The following is a 25,105-nucleotide window of genomic DNA, read 5'->3' as shown; positions in this document are numbered from 1 at the left end:
GTGACACACAAAGCTCACCTGAGAGGCAGGCGGCGGAGTCCATCCATTTGAGCAGCTGACCCACGCTGAGCTCCTGCCGATGGTTGCTGTGACAGGGCATCACGATCTGACTCATTTTCACCTCTGTCGGGTTGTAGTTTTCTTCTTCTTCCTCTTCTTCTCCATCCTCTTCCTCCAAACAATCTGATGTCCTGGAACTCATTTGGAAAGCTGGGGAAACAAATGAAAGGAAAGACACTGAAGCTACAGTACTGTGCAAAAGTCTTGAGTCACACCTCATTTTCTTTTGCCCCCAAAGAGCCAGACTTTGTAATCATTTTGAAACCTGATACTGAACAATAGTTTTGCTCTAGTCCGATTTCAGATGAATGTCTTTTTGTTTGTTCAGTCACTTAAAACTGACCTATGACTCTTTTTGAAGCATTCAATTCAGCTTTATTTATAAAACACCAAATCTCAACAACAGTCGCCTCAAGGTGCTTTATACTGTACAGTAGAGCCTACAGTGATACATGCAGAGAAGAACCCAACAATCATATGACCCCCTGTGAGCAGCACTTTGGCGACAGCGGGAAGGAAAAACTCCCTTTTAACAGGAAGAACCAGGCTCAGGGAGGGGCGGGGCCATCTGCTGCAAACGGCTGGGGCGAAAAAGGCACCTAACCCAGGAGGTGAACCAGTGCGTCTACACACAACAGACAATTTAGCAAAGAACCAACTGTAGACTGACTGAGCAGCTACTGCTCAGCACTCCCAGTCTGCTTCCCACCAAACATTCATCAGGTAACTGACTGTAAGTGTCAGTCGATGGATCCACGTCAGCCCACTATCAGTGGAAAAGAACGTGCAGCACAGCTGAGGCTTGTAAAGATGCACCTAAATAACGCACATAAAGAGTCCTGGAACAAAGTGAACACAAGTTTAGCCGTAACGCACAACGCCACACCAGACCTCCTCATGTGATGGTGATTCTTTACATTTGCTTTGCAGCCACAGGATCCGGGCACACCACGAACTCCTCTGTACACCAAAGGAGTCCAGAGTCAGCTGTGAGGCCCTCTGACAGCTAAAGCGCGGTGGGATCTATGGTGGAGCTGCATATCACTAAGACTGTCTGACACGTGACAGCTGTGATGGCTGGTTGCTTGGTTCTGTTGGTCACTGCATGCCTGCACAGCATCGTCTGCGCTGCATGCTCCAGAACACAGTAGGTTGGTTTTTGTTCTTAATGCATCAGATTTTCTTTTTATTGTATCCTATAGTTCAGGTTCTAATACATAGTTTGATATGTTGTTGATTGTTCTTTGTTTTCATTGTATTCATTTATGTGCTTATGCACATGTGTATAAATACACAGATACTCTATGTTGTTGTGCTACATGTAGGGTGTACAGCAGTTTGCAATGTTGTTTTGCATACAGACTATACAAACACATTATTAGAATTTTATTATTATATTATTATAAATATTAACCTGCAGTTACTGTGGGATGGTGCCAAAAACAGTATGTTATGTGTACTTAACAGCACTCGTGCCAAAGGCTAACATAGAAAGAGCATTTAGAATAAGCTAACAGGAAGCTGAGGTAACCCCAGGTTACTGACTGTACAGACAGTATGTGAAACATGCAGAGCCAGACTTGCTCTCACTTGTTACAACTGATCTTTTGTGTCGTTGCTTAAAGTGGAATAAGATAGAGGAGGTGGCACCATTAAAGCACGGTAACGACAACAACAACCAAACAGAAAACTCCATGAAACTCAAAGTGGACACAAAGCAGAGCACTCAGGGTGTACACGCAGCTGAATGAGACGTGCTGTTTAAAGCACTTTGAGGGCTCGAGTAAAAGCTCCACATGAGAACCATTTACTACATGAAGACTGGATGAATATAACAGTGGCAGACTTTTCAGGGCCTCCACAGCCAACAGCGGCCTGATAAGTAAAAAGCCTTTCTCTTGGATGCCACCAGGGGGCGCTGTCTTTGGCTTTCAGCCATACAAGTCTACGGAAAAACAGCTTTGTGCCTTCAGCGCAGTGAAAACGTTTGTAGCCTCAGTCAATAAGCAACACTGCATTCAACATGAAGTCGCTCCACGTATCAGAAAGGCTGGTCAACGAGGCTCTAACAAACACACTCACAAACCACAGTGTGTTTGTCAGCGTTGATGGAATCAGCTCCAAGCTTTCTGCTCGGGCTCAGCGCACACAGGTGAGGGCTGTTTGACACGGAAGCCTCGAGATGAACTTTCACAGACTGTGGCCGTGACTCATGTTTCTGACACAGCTCGTGGTGGCGACACATTAACAGTTTCTTGAACGATCCTTCGTTCAGCTTTGGACCTCAGAGGTTTGTGCCAACAAGCTTCTCACACAGCGACTGGTCTGCTCAGTCCCAGTACAGATGTTGTCCTGGTCTGGACAGGTGGAGCGGGGACCGGTTACGTACCTGTGGTCTGTAGCTCTAAAACAAACAGCAGTGACCGTCGACCGGTGTCCTCCTGCACTGTGCACACAACAGACTCACAGTGACTGACGGTGACGCCCAGTCTAACCACTAGTTTCTGCCCAGCAGCTCCCAGTTCAGGTTTGTGCGTCCTTCTAGTTCCACAAACTGCGCCTGTGAGCCAGCCTGGTTTCCAGTCCGAGCCGAGCCTAAACCCGCACCGAGACCATTACCTACATGTTAGTGTACATTAGAGGAACAAACCTGAGGGCGGCCACTCACACAGCTCCACAGACTCACGAAACACAACGACCAACACGGATTTCGCCAGTGCCTTTCAAAATAAAAGCCACACACTATGTGCGTCGATTTGCTGATTATACCAACCATGTGCTGTACATGTGCAACATTTAGCTCCTGGATAATAAGCTGAAGGGAACAGCGAATTTTTACAAAGTCAACGGTCAAAAGTTTTAGATCAGCCCAGTTCTTCCAGTTATTTATTGCAATTAGTCCTTCAGGTCCAATGAAGTCTGTCCTTGGAATGAAAGGGAAGAGGTGACCTACCAGCAGTTTAAAAAAAGTTACCCCAAAGTGAAAAATAATGTACATTTTAGATTTATACAAAAAGGCTTTTTCAGGGCACGCAGCGTGGGTCAACAACTTAAAGCTGCTCTGAGCAAGCCTTCCTACAGGTAATGATGGCCAAACGAAGCTTGTGTTAGAAACGGCTCATTATTCCAAGCGTTTCAGTCCTCTGGTGACATCTGGTGGCCAAAATTATGAAGCGCAGCTTGAGTTTAAAGCGCTCTTCTCTACAACACAGTGTGGAGTATGTGAGGCCCCGCCTCCACGTACTTATGCAGTTCATCACTGGACAGCTGTGTTTATAAATAATATGATATTAGGCCAATTTTCGTAGACATATTTTTGACCCGGGGGTAGAACTGATTGTGAACTGCAGGGGGTATGAAGTTGTAAAGTAACAACATGATGCATTTAAGGTCATCCTGTTTGGTTTTTATTTAAGCAGAGAATTGGTTCCACTGTGTGATGGCCCAGTCTGCTTTCTTGGAGATGATTTTTCCTGCCTCAGAGGAAAAATGCTCTCACATGGACAGAAGAGGCTGGAGTGCACAGGAACTGTAGAGATGCAGGTGTGCGCTCTTCCTGGTCCCACAGACTATCAGCTAAAGAGAATAAACACATTAAAGTGCTGCACATTTTGTAGAATAACATTAAGATTATTTTAAAAATAAAATGTTTTATTTTATTAAATTTAAAGAGTAAAGCATGTAAAGAGTAAAGGTGGAGCGTGTGAGCAGCTTCAAGTTCCTGGGAGTCCACATCTCCGAGGATCTCACCTGGACGACCAACTGCTCCAAGCTGGTCAAGAAGGCTCACCAGCGCCTCTTCTTCTTGAGGACTCTGAGGAAGAACCACCTGTCCTCAGACATCCTGGTGAACTTCTATCGCTGCACCATCGAGAGCATCCTGACCAACTGTATAACAGTCTGGTACGGGAACTGCTCTGCCTCGGACCGGAAGGCGTTGCAGAGGGTCGTGAAAACTGCCCAGCGCATCGCCGGAGCACCACTTCCTGCCATAAAAGACATCTACAGGAAGCGGTGTCTGAAAAGGGCTGGGAAAATCATCAAAGACCCCAGTCACCCATCACATGGACTCTTCACCCTCCTGCCCTCTGGGAGGCGCTACAGGAGCCTCCGGACTAAGACCACCAGGTACCGGAACAGCTTCTTCCCCACAGCTGTCAGACTCCTGAACTCTGCCTCCTGACATCTGACCCACGTTAAACTCATGGACTGAACATACACACACCCACAATGGACAACTGTACCCTCAAACACAATAATAACATGGACTGAACCACCACTCACAACCACCAGCACTTTATATAGCCTCTGTAGAAACTATCTACACCCTCACTTATCTTAACTGCACTACTGTATAGCTCTGTGTAAATAATCATTCTGTACATTCAATAATCTTTAATCCTACAACTGTTTATAACTTGCATAGTTCCCATTTCTGTATAGCTGTATATCTCAGATTCTGTAAAGTTATTTATTTCATATTCTGTATAGTTTTTCATATTTATATCCTGCTCATAGCCTGTACATAGCTTGTACTCACTACAGCCTGTACATACTTATAGTTATAGAATATTCACAACATACTTCATACCGTGTACATTATAACATACCATAATAGACCCATTTCTGTAATATACTCACATATCTATATTATTGCTAATATATATTGTAATATATCTATATCACTAAAGCACTTCTGGATGGATGCAAACTGCATTTCGTTGCTCTGTACCTGTGCATGTGCAATGACAATAAAGTTGAATTCTATTCTATTCTATTCTATTCTATTCTATTCTAAAATGGAAGTCTTTCTAAAGTTATTTAATGACATTATGAAAAGCAGATTTGTTTTGTTAAAACATTTAAAGTTTCTCATGTTCTCAGAGAAAATAAACGCGCACAAAACAAAAGCAAACAACAAGAACACAGACTTAGCTTTTCGTGGAGATCATTTCTCCTGCCTTAAGGAAAATCCCTTCACATGGCCCAGAGGAGGCTGGAGTGCAGAGAAACTGGTAGAGATGCAGGTATACAGTCTACCTGGGCCCCACCAACTATCAGCTAAAGAGAATAGATTACATTGCTGCACATTTGGCAGACTAACATTTTATAAGATAAGAGATAAGATAAGATAACCTTTATTAGTCCCACACGTGGGAAATTTGTTTTGTCACAGCAGGAAGTGGACAGTGCAAAAGTTATGAGGCAAAAATTAGAATACAATAAGAATAAATACAGTACACAACTGTACAGAATAGAATAAAATAAAATACTATATACAGTAGAATAAAATAAAATAAATATACAATAAGATAAAAATAGAATACAAATACAAATACTATATACAACTGAGTAAAAATACAACGATGACAGAAAGGATTATTGCACTTAGTATTATTGCATATGTATGGATGTGTGTGCTTGTTCAGTTAAAGTCTTTATTATGGAGTCTGACAGCAGTGGGGAGGAAAGACCTGCGAAATCTCTCCGTCCCACACCGTGGGTGCCGCAGTCTCCCACTGAAGGAGCTGCTCAGTGCTGTCACAGTCTGCTGCATGGGGTGGGAGACGTTGTCCAACAGGGATGACAGCTTAGCCGCCATTCTCCTGTCACTCACCACCTCCACTGGGTCCAGAGGGCATCCTAGAACAGAGCTGGCCCTTCGGATCACCCTGTTCAGTCTCTTCCTGTCCCCAGCAGAGATGCTGCCGCCCCAGCAGACCACGCCATAAAAGATAGCAGAAGCCACAACAGAGTCATAGAAGGTCTTCAGGAGTGGGCCCTCCACTCCAAACGACCTGAGTCTCCGCAGCAGGTACAGCCTGCTCTGCCCTTTCCTGTAGAGGGCGTCTGAGTTATGAGTCCAGTCCAGTCTATTGTTCAGATGAACACCAAGGTACCTGTAGCTGTCCACAGCCTCAATGTCCATACCTTGGATGTTCAGTGGTTGCAGTGGAGAATGCTTGTGCCTGCGGAAGTCTACCACCAGCTCCTTGGTTTTACTGGCGTTGATCTGGAGGTAGTTCAGCTGGCACCAGTCCACAAAGTCTTGAGTCAGTCCTCTGTACTCCTTGTCGTCCCCATCAGTGATGAGGCCGACTATTGCAGAGTCATCAGAGAACTTCTGCAGGAAGCACTGGGTGGAATTGTGGGAGAAGTCTGCAGTGTAGATGGTGAAGAGGAACGGAGCCAGAAGCGTTCCCTGTGGGGCCCCCGTACTGCAGACGACCCTGTCCGACACACAGCCCTGAGTCCTCAGATTAATTTTCAGATTAATTAAACAATAAAATATATAATGTTATAACATTACATGTAAAGAGTCAAGTGGAAGTTTTTCTAAAGTTATTTAATTATATTTATATTATGATTCGCTTCCTTATAAACCATTGAATCAGACACGAAGCAGTTAGGCTCTAAATGAAGCTTCGGACGTCACCGGTCACGTGACTCTGGCCAAACGAATCAAGCTTCGACACAGAGCTTCTGAAGCAGTGTGTTCATTTTTTTGACACACGCACTGAAGCGTCAGCTTCAAGCGAGCCATCACTATTGTAAGGAGAGCTGTATGGCAAATAAATACTTCCTGTTCCACTACACTTGCCTTGGTCCATCTCACTGTGTTTCCAGCCCTGTTACAGTCGGTCTGTCCTACAGAGAAACTGCAAAGAAAGTCAAAGTGTCAGTGAGTCCAGTTTCCTTCAGCATCAAAGGCTCAGAAACTGTGACAGGAAGACGTCTGCAGACCCAAAGACACGACTGAATCAGAGGACAAGTTTCTGAGAGGTAACAGCTGATGGCGGCTCACAGGACAGCAGCTTCAAGCAGCTTCATAGTGGTCGTAGTGAGAAAGTCTCAGTTCCAGCTGTGAAGAGAAACGTTGAGCTGCAGGTTTGACAGGACGAGTTGCAGAAAGAAAGCCAGACGTCAGAATAAGACAGAGGTTTGTCTGGGCCATGAAACACCGACACGGGACGACTGAAGACTGGAAGAAGGTATTATGGACTGATGGATCATCACGCAGGATCTTTGTACGGCGTTCAGTAGGTAAAGGACGGTTCCACAGTGTGTGGCATCAACTGTCAAACATGCAGGAGGAAGTGTGATGGTCTGGGGCTGTTTGCTGGATCCAGGGTCGGTGACTCGTACAGAGTGAGAGGCTCCCTGAACCAAAACCGCTACCACAGCATCCTGCAGCTCCCTCTGGGGTCAGGGGTTCATCCTACAGCAAGATAATGGCCCAAAACACGAGTTCAAGCTATGCCAGAACTACCTCAGGAAAATAGAACAAGGGAGTGTGCAGCACAGTCTCCAGACTGAAACCCCATCGAGCTGGTTTGAACTGGACAGAAGAGTGAAAGCAAAGCAGCTACAAGCTCCACATTCATGGGAACTTCTGCTACAGATTCGATTTCTACTGTAGAAAGAAGCCACGAGTCAGACGTTTAGAATACACTTTGGTCTATAAATTGATTCCATGATTTCTTCTTTAACTCCAGTTTCTTATTTGTATATGCTTTTATTTCAGAGTGCAACGAAACATTAAACGGCATAATTTTCCATAAAAGACTTTAAAACCTGGGATGTTCTTGGCAGCGTATTTGGGCATTTATTTTGATGTGCGTTTCAGTAGAAGGACTAGATGTTACAATCCCTGATTATGCACTGCTTTAAATTGAGAAAGGTTTGAGGGACGGCTGTTATGAGGAAAGCCCAGAAACTTTGCTAGCAGCACATCGTCGTGTGCCTCAACTGTCGGTCTCTTACCCAGGATAATCTGCCATTTTTCCTTCCTTGGTTAGGTTTAGGGATTAGAGATCTGATCTAAATTATCGTATTAAATTTGGGACACATCATCAGTTGTGGACCTTGGATTCATCGGGTGTTTCAGCCATTATCACCAGACACCCTCATCCAAGGAGGCCCTGGAGTGTGTCTGGTTTATGTTAAATTGTTATTTCTCTTTCTTCTGTTTACAGTTTATTTTCTATCTATTCACTGCAACTGAGAAATAATACTTACCTCTTTAGCATTTATGGAGCCTCACTTCTTCAAAGGGACAGAAAAGGTGATCGAGAGAAGTAAGACAAAGGGGACACGATAGGAGAGAGCAGGAAACAGTGCACTGTTTGGTGTTATGAAGCAGGTCACACAAACAGGAAGGAGCAGATTTATGGACACTTGTATGTGAGAAGCAAGATTTTAAAGTAAGAGTAAAATCACAATCCTTGCTGTAGATTTCAGGTCAGCGCTGCCACTTTTAATACTGTTGTGACTTCTATGAGCATTTGTGTCTTTAGCATTTTGTCAGAACGACAATTTTAACAGGATCTTTAGATATCTGAAAGCAACGTGCCGTGATAAATCCACTGAATTACCCGCTGTTTTTTCTTAGCTCCCCACTGTGTGCTGTGAGTTTCCTCAGACTGCTAAACTCCCTTTGCTTGTGAGCTTCATTCAGGATGTATTTGTTCTGTTTAGGATGTGGAAGACTGACTTCTTCAGCCTGAGCCTGGTGTGATTTACCTTGATAAAATGGTATGTTCAACTACAGAAGATAATCATGCAAACCCACCAAATGTGTCATTTGTGGTTGTTCTCCAAGTATTCAGAACGCCCTCGGCCAGAGGCCATGTCCTAACATGAGCATAAACAGTCACTGAACAGGAAAACCACTCATTTGCTTTTCGATGTGGAAGGAAAAGTATGTCCACACGTTTAACATAGAACAGCAACCCAACGAAACGTGTTGGGTACTGACATGCTTCAGGACGTAGCCTTAGCTTGGAATTTACATATGAACAGCTTGATAACCTTAATGAGAAAGAAAGAATAAACAAAGTGTTGAGAAAAGCAGCCTTTATTCAGAATAAAGATGTAGCTGAAGTGTGGGTGCAGCTCCATGAAACACCCGGACGCTGTTACTGACTGAAAGAAAATCAGGAGTTTTGAGAAGATGCTGATTTAGATCCCAGACACACACAGACACACACAGACTTCACAGGCAACTGACTGCTGGCAGCGCATCGCTCACACAAACACACAACAGATGTATGAGGTCTGCAGTCCTACACAGCTCCATGCAGGTACAGTGCCAGGAACTTGCTGAACGCCTCAGGCTTGTATCCGGCCAGACCAGCTGGTATCTGTGGAGACACAAAGCAACCAATCAGAACCATTACATTTTCACTGTGGCTCCTCCCATCACACAGTCAAAAGGAAGCATGTGCAATACGTCTGTAACAGTTTCCACCAGTCTGTTTAACTATGCAGCAAAAATGTTGCAGCTAAAAATTAACTGTGCTCTGCAGTAGCAGAGCACAGTAACTGCAGAGCGCAGTAACTGCAGAGCGCAGTAACTGCAGAGCGCAGTAACTGCAGAGCACAGTAACTGCAGAGCGCAGTAACTGCAGAGCACAGTAACTGCAGAGCGCAGTAACTGCGCCGTTAGAGTACAGCTTCCTGCACACTGACACAGGAAGGCTGACAGCTACGCAGATAAGTAAAGTTAGTGAAAGCCACGCCTCCCCTCAAACAGAAACTGTACCTTGACTTGCTTCTTTTTAATGAGCGGTCGAACTTTTGCAAAATCATACAGCTCAACGTCTTCTTCCAGCCACATCTGCAAACAGACAAATGGAACAGCTAAAACAGACTGCTGGGGTTTAACTTGGGACTCATTAGCTGGAGGACAAAGAACAACTTGTTGACACATCCATAAGCTTAACGCTGAGTAAGCACACAGGGTTACTGAGGCCATCAGAGACGTAGCCACTGTTCCAGCATCGTCACAGCAGTCTGCTCTTATGTTTGTGGCCTAAACTGGGCTGGTAAGTTGTGGAGTTATTACAAACCGTCAATAACACAAGGAAGCACCAAGACATACATAGCATTTACATACTGGCGAGGAGTGAGCCGTGCCTTTGTGCCACACTGACAGGTTTGGAGTGATACTTAGCACAACATAGCACGAGCTGTAAGAAGGAAATCATGGTGAACAATACAGCGAGCACTGAATCTGTAGTCAAATCCTTGAATTGTAAATGCACTGCATTTACAGCAGTGATATTTCCCTACTCATCAGGGCGTGATGTCAGCATCCTGTACTTTCTTTTTCCAAGGCTGAATGATTTCACAGCATAAATAATCCACACAGGTTAACACGCTTAGATCTGACTGGATGCTGGCAGATTATTCTCCGCTCTTCTTTGCTGAGTTGTTCATTTGAAGTGGCTGGTTTGAAAGCTTCACTCTGATTTTTCTCCACGTGAAAACAAAACAAACCATGAAGAAAAGCTACAAGTTTCCAAAGTGATCAACTGATTTGAAGCAGAGAGCACACAGTGTGAGGACACACGCAGGTCCCTGGGCTGTGTCCTCTGATGGGGGGAGGCGGTCTGGGTCTTCATCCAGCTCATCTGAATAACTTAAACTGTTTGAACTGATGATCGTGGAAACTGCAACATGACACCTTCTGACCAGTACTGGGCAGTAACTGAGTACTATCAAAGGAATCCTTTGTATGCAACAGTGTAAATGGACACTACACCTGACACGCCTCCATGATCACTTATGACAGGTTAATAGGTTTTAGCCTTGATGCTGCAGAGCCATCAGCACCACTGATATGTTGGAATCTGCACATATATGTTTAGAGAAAACACATTTTACACACAGTTGTTGTTTTTTTAAAGTCATTAAAGACGTGCTGTAGCCTCGTCCCAGAGAAACACGAGTGCGTGCAGGCTTCTGACCACACCCCTACAGCCCAGGATTCCTCACATACAGCTCACCTGGTTTTTAATTCCATCGTCTCCTGAGAGGTCCGTGGTATTCAGCTGGAAAACCATGAACTGGAAAATCCTGCCATTGGTCCCGACTGACTGCACGGTCACAGGACGGTCTAAGAGTCGCTGTGGACGAGTCTGACACACATGAAGAGGGATAATTAAGAAACACAACACTGTTCAAACTGAGGTACAGTGTTGCTGTTCGTTTGCACGCATGCTTACCCCGTAGAGCTTGTGTGCACGGGCCAGCGCGTTTCCAAAGGTAAACATGATCATCTTGGTTCTAAACTGCTCTGGGCGGAGCTTACAACGAGGATCAGCTGACTCCAGGAAGTACAGCGTGTGGGCGTGAGGGTAAGGGTAGTCATCTCTGAAACCTGAGTGGACGTGACAGACTTCTGTCACTGAGCGTGAGGAGCAGACACAAGCACACCTGGACCCTGACCTGCGTTACAGAAAGGACGACAGCTGGCTAACCTCTCACCTGTGTGGTTTACCTCCTCTTTGTACACGTGCACTTTCTGGAGGTCGATAGTCGGGGAGACGGGATAGAAGGCGTCCAGGACGTGATCCGCTGTGTCGGCCACCTCCTGTTTACCAGACATCTGTGGGAGAGGATCCGTGCTGTTCAGCAGTAAACCGTTCTGACCTCTTATCTGGAGGAGATCCTCACCTGACACGCAAACACGTTGGATCGTATTAGTCACGACTCGCAGTCAAAGCGATCCTGCTGAGCACGAGGGTACGATACCTCTTTTCCACGTGGTTGCCAGCGAGTAGTTCTCTGCAAGCATCCTCCTCCCGAGGGCCGGGTGGCTGCACTGCAGCGTCGCACACAGGTGCAGCAGGTTGAGCAGCAGAGTGTTGCTGAGGAACAAGCAACAAAGGGACAGTTAGTTTATACCGTTCTGTTTCACATTTAAATAAAAGAAATAATATGAGCATTATCATGCCTATCATTACTGCTGCTGTGTGGAACGTCTGGAAACAGTCTCTGATGAACGTTAAGCTCATGAAGGGACAGGTCACTGCGTTCATGCGTTAACTCCACTGCACCAAAGCATAGATACGAGCTGTAATGCAGCTCTAATGTTCAGTCCAGTGGTTCTTAAGCTTGTTGGAGGAGCAAGCCCCACCAGTTTCATATGCGCATTCACTGAACCCCTCTTTAGTGAAAAATAAAATGTGATTTTTTTCAAATTCAAGACATAGATATGTTTTTTTACTGGTGCACAAAATGAGCTGTGCATGTCATGGTGGAGGCTCTGCCGAACCCCTGAGACCCCTAGGGTTCGACTGAACCCAGGTTAAGAACCACTGGTTCAGTCTTTGTTATGTGGTGTGCCGCAGACAAAAGCCTGATCCTTTGACTCTGTGGCTTGTTTGGAGCAGCTGTCAGCATGTTTGCTTCTCATTCATAAACTCTCTGCATGCGCCGTCACAGAAGGTTTGTGTTGGTGTCTGTCGGGGACCAGCTTGTTTTCTGAACACACAGAGGCAGCCCCTCGTTTCCAAACAACCCCTCAGGTTGTTTTGGCTGGTCCCACGGTGGTGCCATGGGGACAAAACCATCAACTAAAGCAATGAAAAAATATTGCAGTAAACAGTACACGTGTCACAGCCCTAAACAGACTGTATTCAAATGATGTCAGATCTTCCTTACAAACAGTGGTGAATCATGGGTTTGCAAACACACATCCACATGTGTAGAAGCAGTTATTCCTGTTATCAGAATACTTTATTAATCCCTGAGGAAAGGTTGCATCGAGTCGAGTGTGTCTGTGGAAGTCCACACTGCAGGGACTGATTCTTATAGAGCGCTTTTCTATAACCACATCCCAATCACACCCGAGCACTTTGTCTATACTAACTACATCCACACACATTCATACTCTGATGGACGCATCGGAGAGCATCCATGGGGTCCAAGGACACTGTAGACTGGAGGAGCCAGGGATCGAACCACCAGCTTTCGGTCAGTAGTGACCTGCTCTGCCTCCTGAACTACAGCCACCCCACATGTGTAAGTATAGATGTCACCCAACCTGTATTTCTCTTTACGCGGTCGATCCTCTGTCGTGTCCCAGAAGCGTGCGTGTTTGATGGCATTCTGCACACGCTCATCCTGATCTGGGATCTGGTTTTCAGGGTTCTCTGCGAGGGAGAGGAGCTGTGCAGGGAGACCTGGGATCACCTGGGTTTTGGTCAGCCAGGCAGCCTGACGCACACCTGAGACCGACAGGCAAAAGTTTATATAAATAAAAGTGAAGATTTCAGATAAAAGCTTTTTAAAATGAATCAAATCTGCGTGATCACGTGGGTCTACGTTTAGCTACAAAGACTTTCAAAATAAACCTCTCTCAGAGTAAAGCTCCTTTTGCGCCTGTTTATTAAAGTCTTGATTATGTTGCACATAAACAAGCATCATATGAGTGATTTCTGATGAGGCCTGTCAGTCAGCCGAGCGTCCCTTGCACTCCCGTGGACTAATAATGCTCATGTGTGTCTAATGAACCCCGGGCAGCGACCACCGGGCAGCGGCGTGCTCAGCGTGACACAGCCGTTACCTTCCAGCGCGCTGGTCCTCTGGTTGAACATATAACACGGCTTGTCCTTGTACAGCCGCATCTCGTGGGCAGGGGGAGACTTGTAATATCGCGGGTCCTTGTAGTCCCTCTCCCAGTGCTGGGGAGCAGGTTTCGCCAGCCCCGGGACATAGTGCATCCTCTCTCCGTATGTGACCATCTCCAGTCCTGGGATTTCGACCCTCTCCCTAGGTTTCCGCGGAGGGGGGACCTTGGCTGTAAGGCAGCGGCCGACAGTGAGGTGTCTCCGGGCCCCTCCATGTGCCGACAACCGCTTCAAATCCGTCAAAAAGGCGGCGTGAGAGAAGAGCGGAGCCGCCGTTTTTAAACGCTGAGCCGTTTCAGGAAACATTTCTCCTCCCGCTGTTCTTCTCGTTGAGCCTTTAACAACAAACTCCGACCTGAATCACTGCTTGTCTGTAACCGTGCTGTGGGACAGCGCCATGACACTTCTTCTTCTTTTAATTTGTGTTGAGCTGTAAGCGGGGGAGCATAGCGCCGCCTGCTGTTACCTGTTTATAATCTTAATCCCGCATTTTGGAGATTATGAAGCCGTTATTTTAAAACAGCATTGTGATTTCTGTATATGTTGAAACAGGCCGTTCCTGTATCTGATGGCCGCTGACTTCTTCTCTGACTGTTTGGCAGTAAAAGTGCAAAGTCAGCTACTCGTGACAGGATAAAGAGACTGGCGAAAAGACGGATGCAGTTCGGGACCATAGTAGATGACGTGCTCTACCACCTGAGCCAGCCCGTCACGTCTTTCTCAGCTTGGTTACTACAATACTTGAGAGGAGCTTCCATGTTATGGAGAGGCAGGTAATTAGCCGGGAGTTTAAGGGTGTTGTCCCATTGTAGGGATTGTTTGCATTCAGAACTGGTCTATTCAATTCAGTTTTATTTATACAGCACCAAATCACAACAACAGTCGCCTCAAGGCGCTTTGTTTTATAAGGCAGACCCTATACATACAGAGAGTAACCCAACAATCATATGAGCAATGACTTTGGCGACAGTGGGAAGCAGTAGCGGTTTTAGATACGGGCGGCATCGTAGTGGGGGGCGGATCACGGCCAGCGCATAGTGGGAATGTCACAGGCACCGATCGGTTTTCTATCGGCCGTTTGCTGGGAGTAAGGGCGCCCTCCGCCTGCGAGCTGCGCCTGCTGCTGGCGGCACAGGGAGGAGAGGGCGGGGCGGCGGGGAGTCTCTGGCTGGAGCAGCGTCTAATAACCAACTCGCAAAATAAAACAAAATAAAAACAAAGCAACAAACACGAGAACACCAGACATCACGATACAGACTTATAATTCGCACCGATGTTTTTTCGAAATTCTGTACGCGAAAAGTGAGCGCGAGAGCCCTCGGTGCGCCTGCGCGCTGCTGAAGTCAACGACGAGGCTCCAGCTACAGCAGTGCAAGTAAACAAACAATAAATATACACTTTAGGACTCGGGGTCTGTGACACAGGACCCACACACACACGGGTTCTGCTTAGTGTCTTTTTATTTTGGAAATAATCTGCGGTTTTTTGGCAGCCGCCTCGGACGCAGCCACTCCCTCTCTCTGCCAGCATCATCTGCTCCATCTCACTGGTGGCACACAAAAAGACATCTCCCTCATTAACACTGTCCCCTACACCTGTTGCCTCCCCGCCTCCGTGCCGCCCAGGGAGCTCAGTGTGTCACCCCTCCTCTGCAGCAGGCCAGCAAACCACGCCCCTGCCACAGCTTCCCCACCGCCCCACCGAGGCCGGGGACCAGGGATAAAGGGATCAATAACAATTTAAAATTTATAATTTACAGTTTGATGATTTAAAGTCACACACACAACCCGTCGGAAGGGGAGGGGGGCCGGCTGCTTCCAAATAGAGCACATTTCATTCATAATGATGTAAATTATGTATTCATGATTTGAATCCTGGGTTGTGCGAAATCCCAGAAATACACCTTAGACAAAGTGAATCTGTGAACTAAGGTGTAGGTGTGTTAGGTTATGTTGTGGTGATCCTCGAGTTGGGGGATTTGTGTTCATACTGGAGTGCAAAATTAAAACCAATGGAAGATGGACAAGACAAGTTCAAAGCCATCAGGTGCTCAGCTTAGAAAAAAGATAAAAGAAGAGGAGGAGAAACAAAAGATGTGTGATTGGATCATGGCAGGTCATCCTGAACCAATCAGAATCAGAATACTTTATTAATCCCTAAGGAAATGATGTGGGTTACAGTCGCTCCAAGAAGAAATGGTAAACATAGCAACAGTAACAGACTAAACTCCAAACATTATGTTACAGATTTTAATATTAATTAGTCGTTGTCAATTGTTGATTTGTCCTGTTCTCCTTGTATGATGAATTATGATGGCTGTTTGGTAGCTGTTTGCATACAATGCATACTCTCTCTCTTCATATGGGGGGGGGGGGGGGGGGGGGGGGGCAGAGGGAGTGTTCGCCCGGGGCCCCAAACAGGCAAAGACCGCCACTGGTGGGAAGGAAAACTCCTTTTTAACAGGAAGAAACCTCTGGCAGGACCAGGCTCAGGGAGGGGCAGGGCCATGTTAGCTAGCTCTGAGTACCTGCTGTTAGCAGCACCCATATTTGTGCAGCCAGCTGATCACTGAGGGCCATTGGCCTCTTCAGCCAGTAGGCACAGATAATGTCAGGTCTTGGCACCGTCCAACTCCTCATTCTGAAGACACATTATTAGATGTCTGCCTTTGAGATGTTGACTGGGTCTTGCTCTGTGAGATTGTCGTGGTCTTCGGTTCACCGGCTACCTTATGTGACGCTGCTTTCTCCACGATGTTCTTTCAGTATTGCTCAATTTCAGCTGGGTCTGTCTTTGTGCTATTTCCCCTCACAGCATGGAGCTCTGGAGAACAAGCCACTTTTTTCTGAACCTCTTCTTTCCTACTAGATCTCTTCAGTGTACTGGGCCGAGCTGTGAGCCATCTTGTAGTGCTTCTTTTTCACCCAGGATATGTTTCTCATGGTGTCTATCTGCACCGCTGTTCACTGACTTCACTGATTTTGGCTTCCTGCCTTCTCCTCTGTGTGGAGCTTACTCTTTACAGTCTTAAACCCAAGTGCTTTTAGTATTACTGTGGCATTTGCATATATGACCTCATTGTTTTTAGTGATACTGGCAGTGGGGATCATGTGTAGAGCACATCTGCAACCATCCTCTGACGAGACGTTTTCAGTGAGCCAGTGGAGTCGTGTGTTTGGTCGGTGGGTACTGTGATTGCAGCCGGTCCCCAGCTCTCTGTAAACGGCCATTGATCAGTGGTTATAATAATTAAGGACCAGTAAACTGAACTCACAGTCCATTCTTAGTAATGGTGCTAGTTTTGACCAGTATCCAGATGTACTGTTTAAAAGCTTCAGTCAGACTCAGGAGGTCACATGTATGGATGAGGACATGTGACCTCCACTGAAAACCCAGCAGAACCAACTCTCTGGGAGGTCCTTGTGAGTTTACACGACTCAGTAATGCACTACAACATTGTTATTGTTAATTGTGATTCATTACCCTGTTAATCACTGAGCTGAGCTAAAGTAAATCAATAATAAAAGATAAATAATATAAATATTAGAATAAAACCCCAGAGAGTAAATTTGACACCCCTACCGGTTAGGAAGGAACAAGCCCCGCCTTCCCCTGCTCCGTACCGTTGTTGTGCCAAAACCTGATTTCCAATGTTTCCCTGTGTGTTTTATGTGTAACATCATTACGTATGTTGCTAAATAGACTTTGGTGAACAGGTATTACAAAGGGGTTATATATAAAATTAAAAAATTACCTGTTTCTCAAGTATCTTTGTAACTGTGTTATTGTACTTACATTATAATCAGCCAGCTCCCTTTTGTCCACTTAAAATATGTTTACAGAACTATTTTTGCATTTGTTGCACAGGACCAGCTTGTTGCTGGAAAATAACTATAAACCTGAGAAACTGAGCAGATATCCATACCGGAGATCTGCATGGACCTTGGAGAAACGGACCTGATTTGTTGTGAACACTTTGGAACCATCGTGATCTGCACGGGCGCGGAGGAAGCGGACAATATCCTCTCTGAGAGTTGAACATTAGACGCGCGCTGGCTTTTTTTTGTGGGATCGTGCGACCTGACGAGGAAGATGGCGAGCCGTTCCCTTTGAACCGAACCACAGCCATTCCGAGTTGGCCCAGAAGGGCAGGTTGCTCTTCTCTCACGAAGAATTGCAGCAGAGCGGTTGGACAAAATCACTGAACACGGACTATTAAGCCGGCAAGACTGACATATCTGAGCTCAGATAGGATTCTGGTTACTATTATTATTGCTGTTGTTGTATCTTATTTAATGTTTCATTCCTGTTTATGAAGTGCTGTTTAATTGTTGCTATATAATTCAGTACAATTCAAAGCAACTTTACCTGTGGCTCCACTCATTCTTCTGCACGCCACTCACCATGACCCTCCTGCGAGTCGAGCTATTGGCCCATTCTCTCCATCCCACTTTAACTTCCCCTACCCTGTCCTGTACTTGGCTACTCTTGCCTGGATGGTTGAGCAGTACATATGATAATACAGATAAACCTGGACGATATTCCAAACTGTCATCATCTCTGTCAGCCGGGATCAGGAACACCGTTACATTACTGTTATTTTAGGCCCTGTGCTATGATCTTACTAAAGCTATGTTTAAACAAGCTCTCTCTAAATTTTTTCCAAAATAATATCTAAAACTGTACACTGAGCACACAAGACCATTTTTTTATTTGTTGCATTTATTTAGCAGCATGACAGTGAAGAGAACAGAAGAAAGCTGGGACAAAGAGGAGCAGCGAGCAGCTCAGGGCCTCTGCATCATTAACCTTTCAGGATGTAGATCACAACAGTGACCTAAACCAGTGCCCCATGTTCATCTAGCCCTCTCTATGTGCAGACAATAATACTGAGGAATACTATCATGTTCCCGTCCATCCACTCAAGGAGTCGACATAATCTGGTGTTGGTTATGCAGCCTCAGAGCAAACTATTGGAGAGTTAATAAGGGAATTATTTACTGTTTTAATGTCTCGAGTTGTTTTAAAAACACCTTTGTCATGTTTTCATTATTTTAAGCAAATCATGATGAAAATAATTAGCAAAATCATGGATCCTGGTGTTAATTTAAAGAGCAAAGCTTCAGCAAATCAGACACCACAAATAAACAAATTTACTGCAAATGAGTGAGCCCCAGTATAAACTGATTGTTCCTTGCAGTGGGTATTTAGTCAAATGTGTGTGTGCATGCGTGTTAATTGCGGACTAAATAATGCAGAGCTTAAATTTAAAAGAAGACAGAATAAAAGAGGCTACATCTTAAAACTGAATAATACAAACAAAGCAATGCTGAGAGGAGATATGGGTGTCCGTCTGATCTCATTCTGTCTTGTGTTTTACAGCCAGCGAGGCCAGGCTCAGGAGCAGGATGGTAGTTTTTCCCAGAAGCACCCAGAACCACAGCTGACCCTTCAGACCTGCATGGACACAGATGAATGTACACTGGGTTACATAAAATCCCTCAGAAGCTAAAGAGCGCACGCAGAGACGAGCCGCATTTAGAGGGGAGCGATAGATTAGCATGTATAGCACACAGACATGAAGGAAACATTTGACTTTCTCCTCATCTCTCAGTCTGAGTGTGTTTTCCTGTGCAGGGGTTGGAATGGATAGTGAAGTGTGAACCCCCAGGGAGGGAGAGGGGGGAAAGCCAACACATACTGGGAGAGAAGTCTGAGCCTCTGCACTGCTCTTTGGAAACTGTAAAAAACTGAAAGACTGAAAAAATCAGCACTAAAAATAAAGAAACAGCAGCTACTGTGGAAATCCTGCTCTGTGTGAGACTTCCAATCACACGTTATAACATATTAGTCCTGACTCTGATGAGCACAATCAGTGACATCAAACTGATAACGTGCTTGTGAGCGCTCACCTGCTGCATTGTGGGTCTGCTGGGTGCAGTTACACTTTGGGCTGCTGATGGTCAAGGAAGGTGGTTTTCCTGTGAAGTTATCTGGACAGAGGAGTGTTAATCAGACCAGGAATAAGTCATGATAGCCTAAAAACAGTAATACACACTGTTCACATGTTCCAAACTGGGTTTTCTGGAAAGCTGGAATGTGAATGCACTTTCCTGGAAAACACTTTGGATTAACCTCTGTTGTTCTAAATGGGATCAATAAATAAATTCACCTTACAGTTCACACAAAAGTGTTATTACAGTCTGCCTTTTTCAATGATCATTTAATAAAATATTAATATTAATATAACATGCTTCAGTGGGCTGATCACTTTTTGGCACAACATGTGCTCAGACACAGAGAGAGACGGATGTGCACGGGACCAGCTTGTTGCTGGAAAATAACTATAAACTTGAGAAACTGAGCAGATATCCATACCGGAGATCTGCATGGACCTTGGAGAAACGGACCTGATTTGTTGTGAACACTTTGGAACCATCGTGATCTGCACGGGCGCGGAGGAAGCGGACAATATCCTCTCTGAGAGTTGAACATTAGACGCGTGCTGGCTTTTTTTGTGGGATCGTGAGACCTGGATCTCTTCCTGACGAGGAAGATGGCGAGCTGTTCCCTTTGAACCGAACCACAGCCATTCCGAGTTGGCCCAGAAGGGCAGGTTGCTCTTCTCTCACGAAGAATTGCAGCAGAGCGGTTGGACAAAATCACACCCATCACAGACTTTTGACCTTTTGGATTTGACTTGACTGAACACTGACTATAAAGCCGGCAAGACTTATAGGGTTACCGGGGCCCCGCCCTGGAGCCAGGCCCAGGGAGGGTGCCCAAGGGCGAGTGTCTGGTGGCCGGGCCTTAGTCCATGGGGCCTGGCCGGGCACAGCCCGAAAAGAGGACATGGGCCCACACTCCTGCAGGCCCACCCACCCACAGAAGGCGCATTGGGTGCATTGGGTGCGGCGGCCAGGAGCGGAGGCCCTGGCGGACTGATCCCTGGCTACCAAGACTGGCAATAGGGACATGGAATGTCACCTCTCTGGTGGGGAAGGAGCCTGAGTTAGTGCGTGAGGTTGAGAGGTACCGGCTAGATATAGTCGGGCTCACCTCTACGCATGGCTTGGGCTCTGAAACCAGTCTCCTGGAGAGGGAATGGACTCTGTCTCAGTCTGTAGTTGCCCCTGGTGAGAGGTGGTGGGCTGGGGTGGGTATTCTAATATCCCTTCGGCTTGCTGCCGGTACGTTGGGGTTCTTCCCGGTGGATGAGAGGGTTTGTTCCCTGCACCTTAGGGTCGGGGAACAGGTCCCAACTGTCATCTGCCAAGTGGCAGTTCAGAGTACCCAGCCTTCTTAAAGACCCTGGGGGGGGGGTGGTGCTGGAAGGTGCTCCACCTGGAGCCTCTGTTGTCCTGCTGGGAGACTTCAATGCTCACGTGGGTAACAACAGCGAGACCTGGAGGGGCGTGATTGGGAGGAACAACCTTCCTGATCTGAACCCGAGCGGTGCTCTGTTATTGGACTTCTGTGCTAATCACAGTTTGGCCATAACAAACACCCTGTTCGAACATAAGAGTGTCCATAAGTGCACGTGGCACCAGGACGCGCTAGGCCGCAGGTCGATGATCGATTTTGTAATTGTATCACCTGACCTGCGACCATATGTTCTGGACACTCGGGTAAAGAGAGGGGCTGAGCTGTCAACTGATCACCATCTGGTGGTGAGTTGGATCAGGTGGCGGGGGAGGACGCTGGACAGACCCGGTGCACCTAAACGCGTAGTGAGGGTGTGCTGGGAACGTCTAGCAGAGGCCCCAGTCCGCGAGATCTTCAACGCACACCTCCGGCAGAGCTTCAACAACATTCCGAGGGAGACTGGGGACATTGAGTCCGAATGGACCGTGTTCAGCATTTCCATTGCCGAAGCTGCTGCATTGCGCTGCGGCCGCAAGGTGGTTGGTGCCTGTCGTGGTGGGCACCAATAAATAAAAGTGTCATCTGGAAAATTCGACAATGAAATACAAGCCAGTAAAGATGTGATAATAATAATAATTAGTCCTTACTTGCTATTTGAATACTAAAAGCAGGACTAATGGTATGGGGTGGGTAGGTCTTGCATTGGTATTGTCCAGTGTGTGCCTTTGTAAAAGACTGGACATTCAGGACCAGGGTCACATTGGGTAATGCAGAGGAAATGTTGACAAGAGACTCGTTGTTCTGGAAGATAAAACAGTTACAGCAGTTATGTTAACCTGACAAACATCACAGCCATGTGACAATGTTAGCCTATCATATGAATGCTTCAGACAATGAGGTAAACATAGCCATGTTAGTCAGCAGCTCATGCATCAAATTGCTATGAGTATTAGTATTTTAATACATGATATCAAAGTATAATACAGAGGTGTCCAACGCCAGGCCTGGAGGGCCGGTGTCCTGCAGGTTTCAGATGTGTCCTTGATCCAACACAGCTGATTTAAATGGATAAATGACCTCCTCAACATGTCCTGAAGTTCTCCAGAGGCCTGGGAATGAAGTCATGTGATTCAGGTGTGCTGACCCAGGGTCAGATCTAAACCTGCAGGACACCGGGCCTCGAGGCCTGGAGTTGGACACCCCTAGTATAATACTAAATGTATACTAATATCTGAGACTTGTATACCTTCCACAGCTGTGCAACGTGGCTGTTTTTTAAACATATGAAAGTACAGTTCAGCCTGAAGGCTTCTCCAGGTGAGATCACCATGTCTCCAGAGGTATTCACTCCAGCTTGGTCGCAATCATCTACGAACAGAAAGACTGATTTTAAAAACCTACACCCAATTTTTTACATCCATGTTTAACTTTTACTCATGTTTCATTTGTTCAGTACGTATTTGTCCTGCCAGTGAGCTTTCAGTTCCTCTGCTCTCAGAAGCAGGCTCCATATCTGTCCCAACAACTGCAGTTTACATGAAGGTACGACCCGAGGCCGACTATTGGACGAGCAGTAAAACACTGAAGCAGCAACACTCACAGTAAGAGAGAGAGTGTGTATGTGTGTGTGTCTGTGTGTCTGTGTGTCTGTGTGTGTGTGTGTGTGTGTGTCTGTGTGTCTGTGTGTGTGTGTGAATCAGCTTTGTCTGGGACATTTGTTTCACTGATAACTCTCAGAGATCAGATGAGTGTCGCCTCTTTTCTAAATGCAATCAGTTGTTGGTTCTGAGACTCAGGCTCCTGTAAAGGACAAACTACAAGAGTGCAGCTTTTATAACAGTGTCAGTGTACAATAGAAGAAGAAGAAAGTACACCGTCTGTCAGTTTTGTGGTTTTACAGGACGTAATAAAAATGTCACAGATTACACACTGAGTCGGGATTTTGCACAAAAACTAAAACACGATGTCACAAAGGAGTATTAGTGCCAATCACTTTAAAATAGCTTTATTTTTCAGTTTAATTTTTTTAAATAATAATAAAGTATTTGTCAGCTTCAGACTTTCAGAAACTCATAATACTGTAGCCACGCCCAGTGTCTCTGACCAAAGCCAGTTTGAGTTAGTAACTACAATGACATGGATACAGACTTAAACGAGTTGTAATTAAAATGTCTGTTATCATCATTGACTTTTGTGAAGTTGTCATTTAGCGGCTCACCTTCAGCTTCAGTCCAGCACAGCAAACTCACCACCAGAACCAACAGCTCTGCCTTCATCCTGCCTGTGTGTCCGTCACCTCACTGCCAGCATCTGGACACCTCTAGTTTCAGTGCTGGCTATATTTCACAGGAAATACGTGCGTATAAGGACTGGGAGATACAATCGGCTGACGTGAGTCCTCAAGCAGAAGGAGGCTGCGGTAGCCAGAGCAGGAACACTGATAACAGCACATAACAGCATCATTCGACCGTCTTTAATCTTCATACTTTGTTCAGAAGAAAAATCCCCACATGTGCTGTCGAGCACAAATACGGGATATTTGGTCGTTTCTGTGTTGACACCAACCGGACAAGGTCTCACTTGGAGATAACATCTGCCTGTCATCAGGAGCAACTGCTGAAATCTGCTTCTCACCTACAAAAACATCAAAAGAGCGTAGAGAAAGAAAGGAAGTACTCTGTAGCTAAAACTGGAGGCCTCTCACTGCTCAGTCACCGCACTTTGACCCTCATCAATATTGGATTTGTTTCCCTTCACTTTGTTGTCCACTGTCAAAGGAAAATTGTACATAGTGTGATCAGCTGCATGAATGTGTTTTATTGATCACTAAGCACTCCACATGTCTACATGACTTTTCACATAAACTCTTGTGTGATAAACTTATTTAGCAACTAACAGCTTCCTCTTTCCTGAGAACGTACACGTGTAGAGAAGGGGAACCTCAGCTCTGAGTTCTTGGAATAACTTAGTTACCTTTGTACACACACAAGCTTGTATAAATAAAGAACGCAGACAGTGACAGAGCGCCAGTCCGTGAGTGCCTCCTGCGAGGACGAGCGCTCTGGGACCGCCCTCGCGAGTAAAGACAACTGCAGTGTTTGTGTTTTCTAACTCAGGTGTCTCAGCTGAAGAACTGTGGGGCGATTCTTAGAAATCCCCTGTCGTCCACTAAACATTAAAATAGCTCCATAAAATATATTAATTAATTAATAGTATTAAATATATCAATTATATGTTTGCATATAATTGAATGACAGCTAAGCCAGAGTTTAATCAAAGATTTGTATCAGTGATGCTAAAAGAAAAACCCAGACTGTGTGTGACAATGCAGCTTGGACACAAAGCAGCCAAGAAACGACAACATCTCTGCTGTGCAAGTGTTTCTGATGGTTACCACGAGTGCCCCCACCAACCCCACTGACCCCTGCATCAACATTTAACCTAGCATGCTTTGAGTTTGCTGCTGCAAAGCTGATTGAAACCAAACCTGTTGCCTTCAGCTTTTTAATACATGTTGGTGGTTAAAGGCAGGCGGGCAGCGTGAACAGTTTGTGGATGCCATAACTCCATAGGAGCTTCAAACTGATACCATAGGTCTATCTATAAAAGTCTGAATCTTAGCAGACCTAAAGGTTAAAGGTCAGAGGTTCTGAAATCCTTGTGAATCGATAGCTCGAGAACAAGGCCATCTAGGAGCTTCAAATGACAAGAACCTGGCCTCAGAATGGGCCATTAGCCCCTCCCACCACCACCACAGAAATATACTGATTCCTTCTTTTCTTTTTTACCACCAGCAGCCTTAAATACATGCTGATCTTTTGTCAAATGCAGTTACCAACGTAAGTTTACAAATTCATATCTGTTGCATGGCCTAACTAACACCAAATGTTAGTTTTGTTTTTTAAATGGTTAGTGTTCAGAATAAATTGTGTGCACCCCCCCCCCCCCCCCCCCCCCACTCTCATTGGTCCTCTAGTCACATGACTAAGTAAGTTGTACCTTGAAGTACCAGAGTAAATACTTCATGAACCTTTCTTTCCTCATGTTTCAGAAGGGTTTAACATGCCATGACGTTGCCCTAATTTGTAGTATAAACTGATATGTTTCCACCCTGTTACTGTCCAAAGGTGGACACACAGTAGCAGCCACATTTGTCACTGATGTGATGATGTCATTGATCCAAAGCATGCATCTCTCAGTGCATTTGTATAATATCCATATTTCATTACGTAAGAAGTCACTTAGATGAGTGATTACACATT

The 25,105-nt window shown here is 45.6% G+C and overlaps 3 protein-coding genes across 9 annotated transcripts in view; all 3 read right to left on the bottom strand.

The window, feature by feature from the left end:
• Positions 1 to 2,774, bottom strand: part of LOC147309244 (acyl-coenzyme A thioesterase 11-like) — a 13,449-nt gene extending 10,675 nt beyond the window's left edge. For 5 of the 6 annotated variants that reach the window (XM_086270722.1, XM_086270725.1, XM_086270728.1 and 2 more), the window contains exons 1-2: positions 2,450 to 2,745; positions 19 to 210 (exon numbers count right to left, since the gene is read on the bottom strand). In XM_086270722.1, coding sequence (XP_086126848.1) covers positions 19 to 202 — 184 coding nt within the window. In that variant the 5' untranslated portion in view covers positions 203 to 210; positions 2,450 to 2,745. Of the gene's footprint in view, positions 1 to 18; positions 211 to 2,449 lie in introns of all 6 variants that reach the window. The other variant, XM_086270723.1, reaches the window with a different exon arrangement.
• Positions 2,775 to 8,901: 6,127 nt separating this feature from the next.
• mrpl37 (mitochondrial ribosomal protein L37) lies at positions 8,902 to 14,064 on the bottom strand. Its single transcript, XM_086272142.1, has 8 exons — positions 13,415 to 14,064; positions 12,893 to 13,076; positions 11,599 to 11,714; positions 11,332 to 11,520; positions 11,070 to 11,224; positions 10,851 to 10,982; positions 9,605 to 9,679; positions 8,902 to 9,203 (listed from the first exon to the last, which is right to left on the bottom strand). The coding sequence occupies exons 1-8, from the start codon at positions 13,782 to 13,784 to the stop codon at positions 9,126 to 9,128; spliced, it is 1,299 nt and encodes a 432-aa protein (XP_086128268.1). The 5' UTR covers positions 13,785 to 14,064; the 3' UTR covers positions 8,902 to 9,125.
• Positions 14,065 to 18,201: 4,137 nt separating this feature from the next.
• LOC147309242 (uncharacterized) lies at positions 18,202 to 23,718 on the bottom strand. Of its 2 annotated transcripts, XM_086272144.1 has the most exons (6): positions 23,330 to 23,718; positions 23,062 to 23,179; positions 22,090 to 22,211; positions 21,491 to 21,644; positions 19,391 to 19,471; positions 18,202 to 18,935 (listed from the first exon to the last, which is right to left on the bottom strand). In XM_086272144.1, exons 2-6 carry the CDS (start codon positions 23,117 to 23,119, stop codon positions 18,838 to 18,840), a joined length of 513 nt encoding a protein of 170 aa, XP_086128270.1. In that variant the 5' UTR covers positions 23,120 to 23,179; positions 23,330 to 23,718; the 3' UTR covers positions 18,202 to 18,837. The 2 variants fall into 2 exon arrangements, with proteins under 2 accessions (XP_086128270.1, XP_086128269.1); XM_086272143.1 differs by having other exon boundaries at positions 23,062 to 23,717.
• Between the last annotated feature and the right edge of the window lie 1,387 nt (positions 23,719 to 25,105).

This window comes from Aulonocara sp. 'chitande type north' Nkhata Bay, linkage group LG18 (genome assembly GCF_057382095.1).
Source record: "Aulonocara sp. 'chitande type north' Nkhata Bay isolate Kocher_YH1m ecotype deep benthic linkage group LG18, A_spYH_male_GT1.1, whole genome shotgun sequence".
Taxonomy (NCBI): Eukaryota; Metazoa; Chordata; class Actinopteri; order Cichliformes; family Cichlidae; genus Aulonocara; species Aulonocara sp. 'chitande type north' Nkhata Bay.
Note: the sequence above shows the minus strand (reverse complement) of the source record. Positions and strands in the feature narration are given on the sequence as shown.

Excerpts from the sequence above, each read along its gene's own strand:
- mrpl37 (XM_086272142.1), bottom strand. The coding sequence starts at position 13,784 with ATGTTTCCTGAAACGGCTCAGCGTTTAAAAACGGCGGCTCCGCTCTTC. Across the intron at positions 13,077-13,414 it reads GAGGACCAGCGCGCTGGAAG|GTGTGCGTCAGGCTGCCTGG; the intron begins GTAACGGCTGTG and ends TGTCGGTCTCAG. Across the intron at positions 11,521-11,598 it reads GGCAACCACGTGGAAAAGAG|GTGAGGATCTCCTCCAGATA; the intron begins GTATCGTACCCT and ends TTTGCGTGTCAG.
- LOC147309242 (XM_086272144.1), bottom strand. The coding sequence starts at position 23,119 with ATGAAGGCAGAGCTGTTGGTTCTGGTGGTGAGTTTGCTGTGCTGGACT. Across the intron at positions 19,472-21,490 it reads TTTTAGTATTCAAATAGCAA|ATAACTTCACAGGAAAACCA; the intron begins GTAAGGACTAAT and ends TCCTCTGTCCAG. Across the intron at positions 18,936-19,390 it reads GCAGACCCACAATGCAGCAG|GTCTGAAGGGTCAGCTGTGG; the intron begins GTGAGCGCTCAC and ends GTGTCCATGCAG.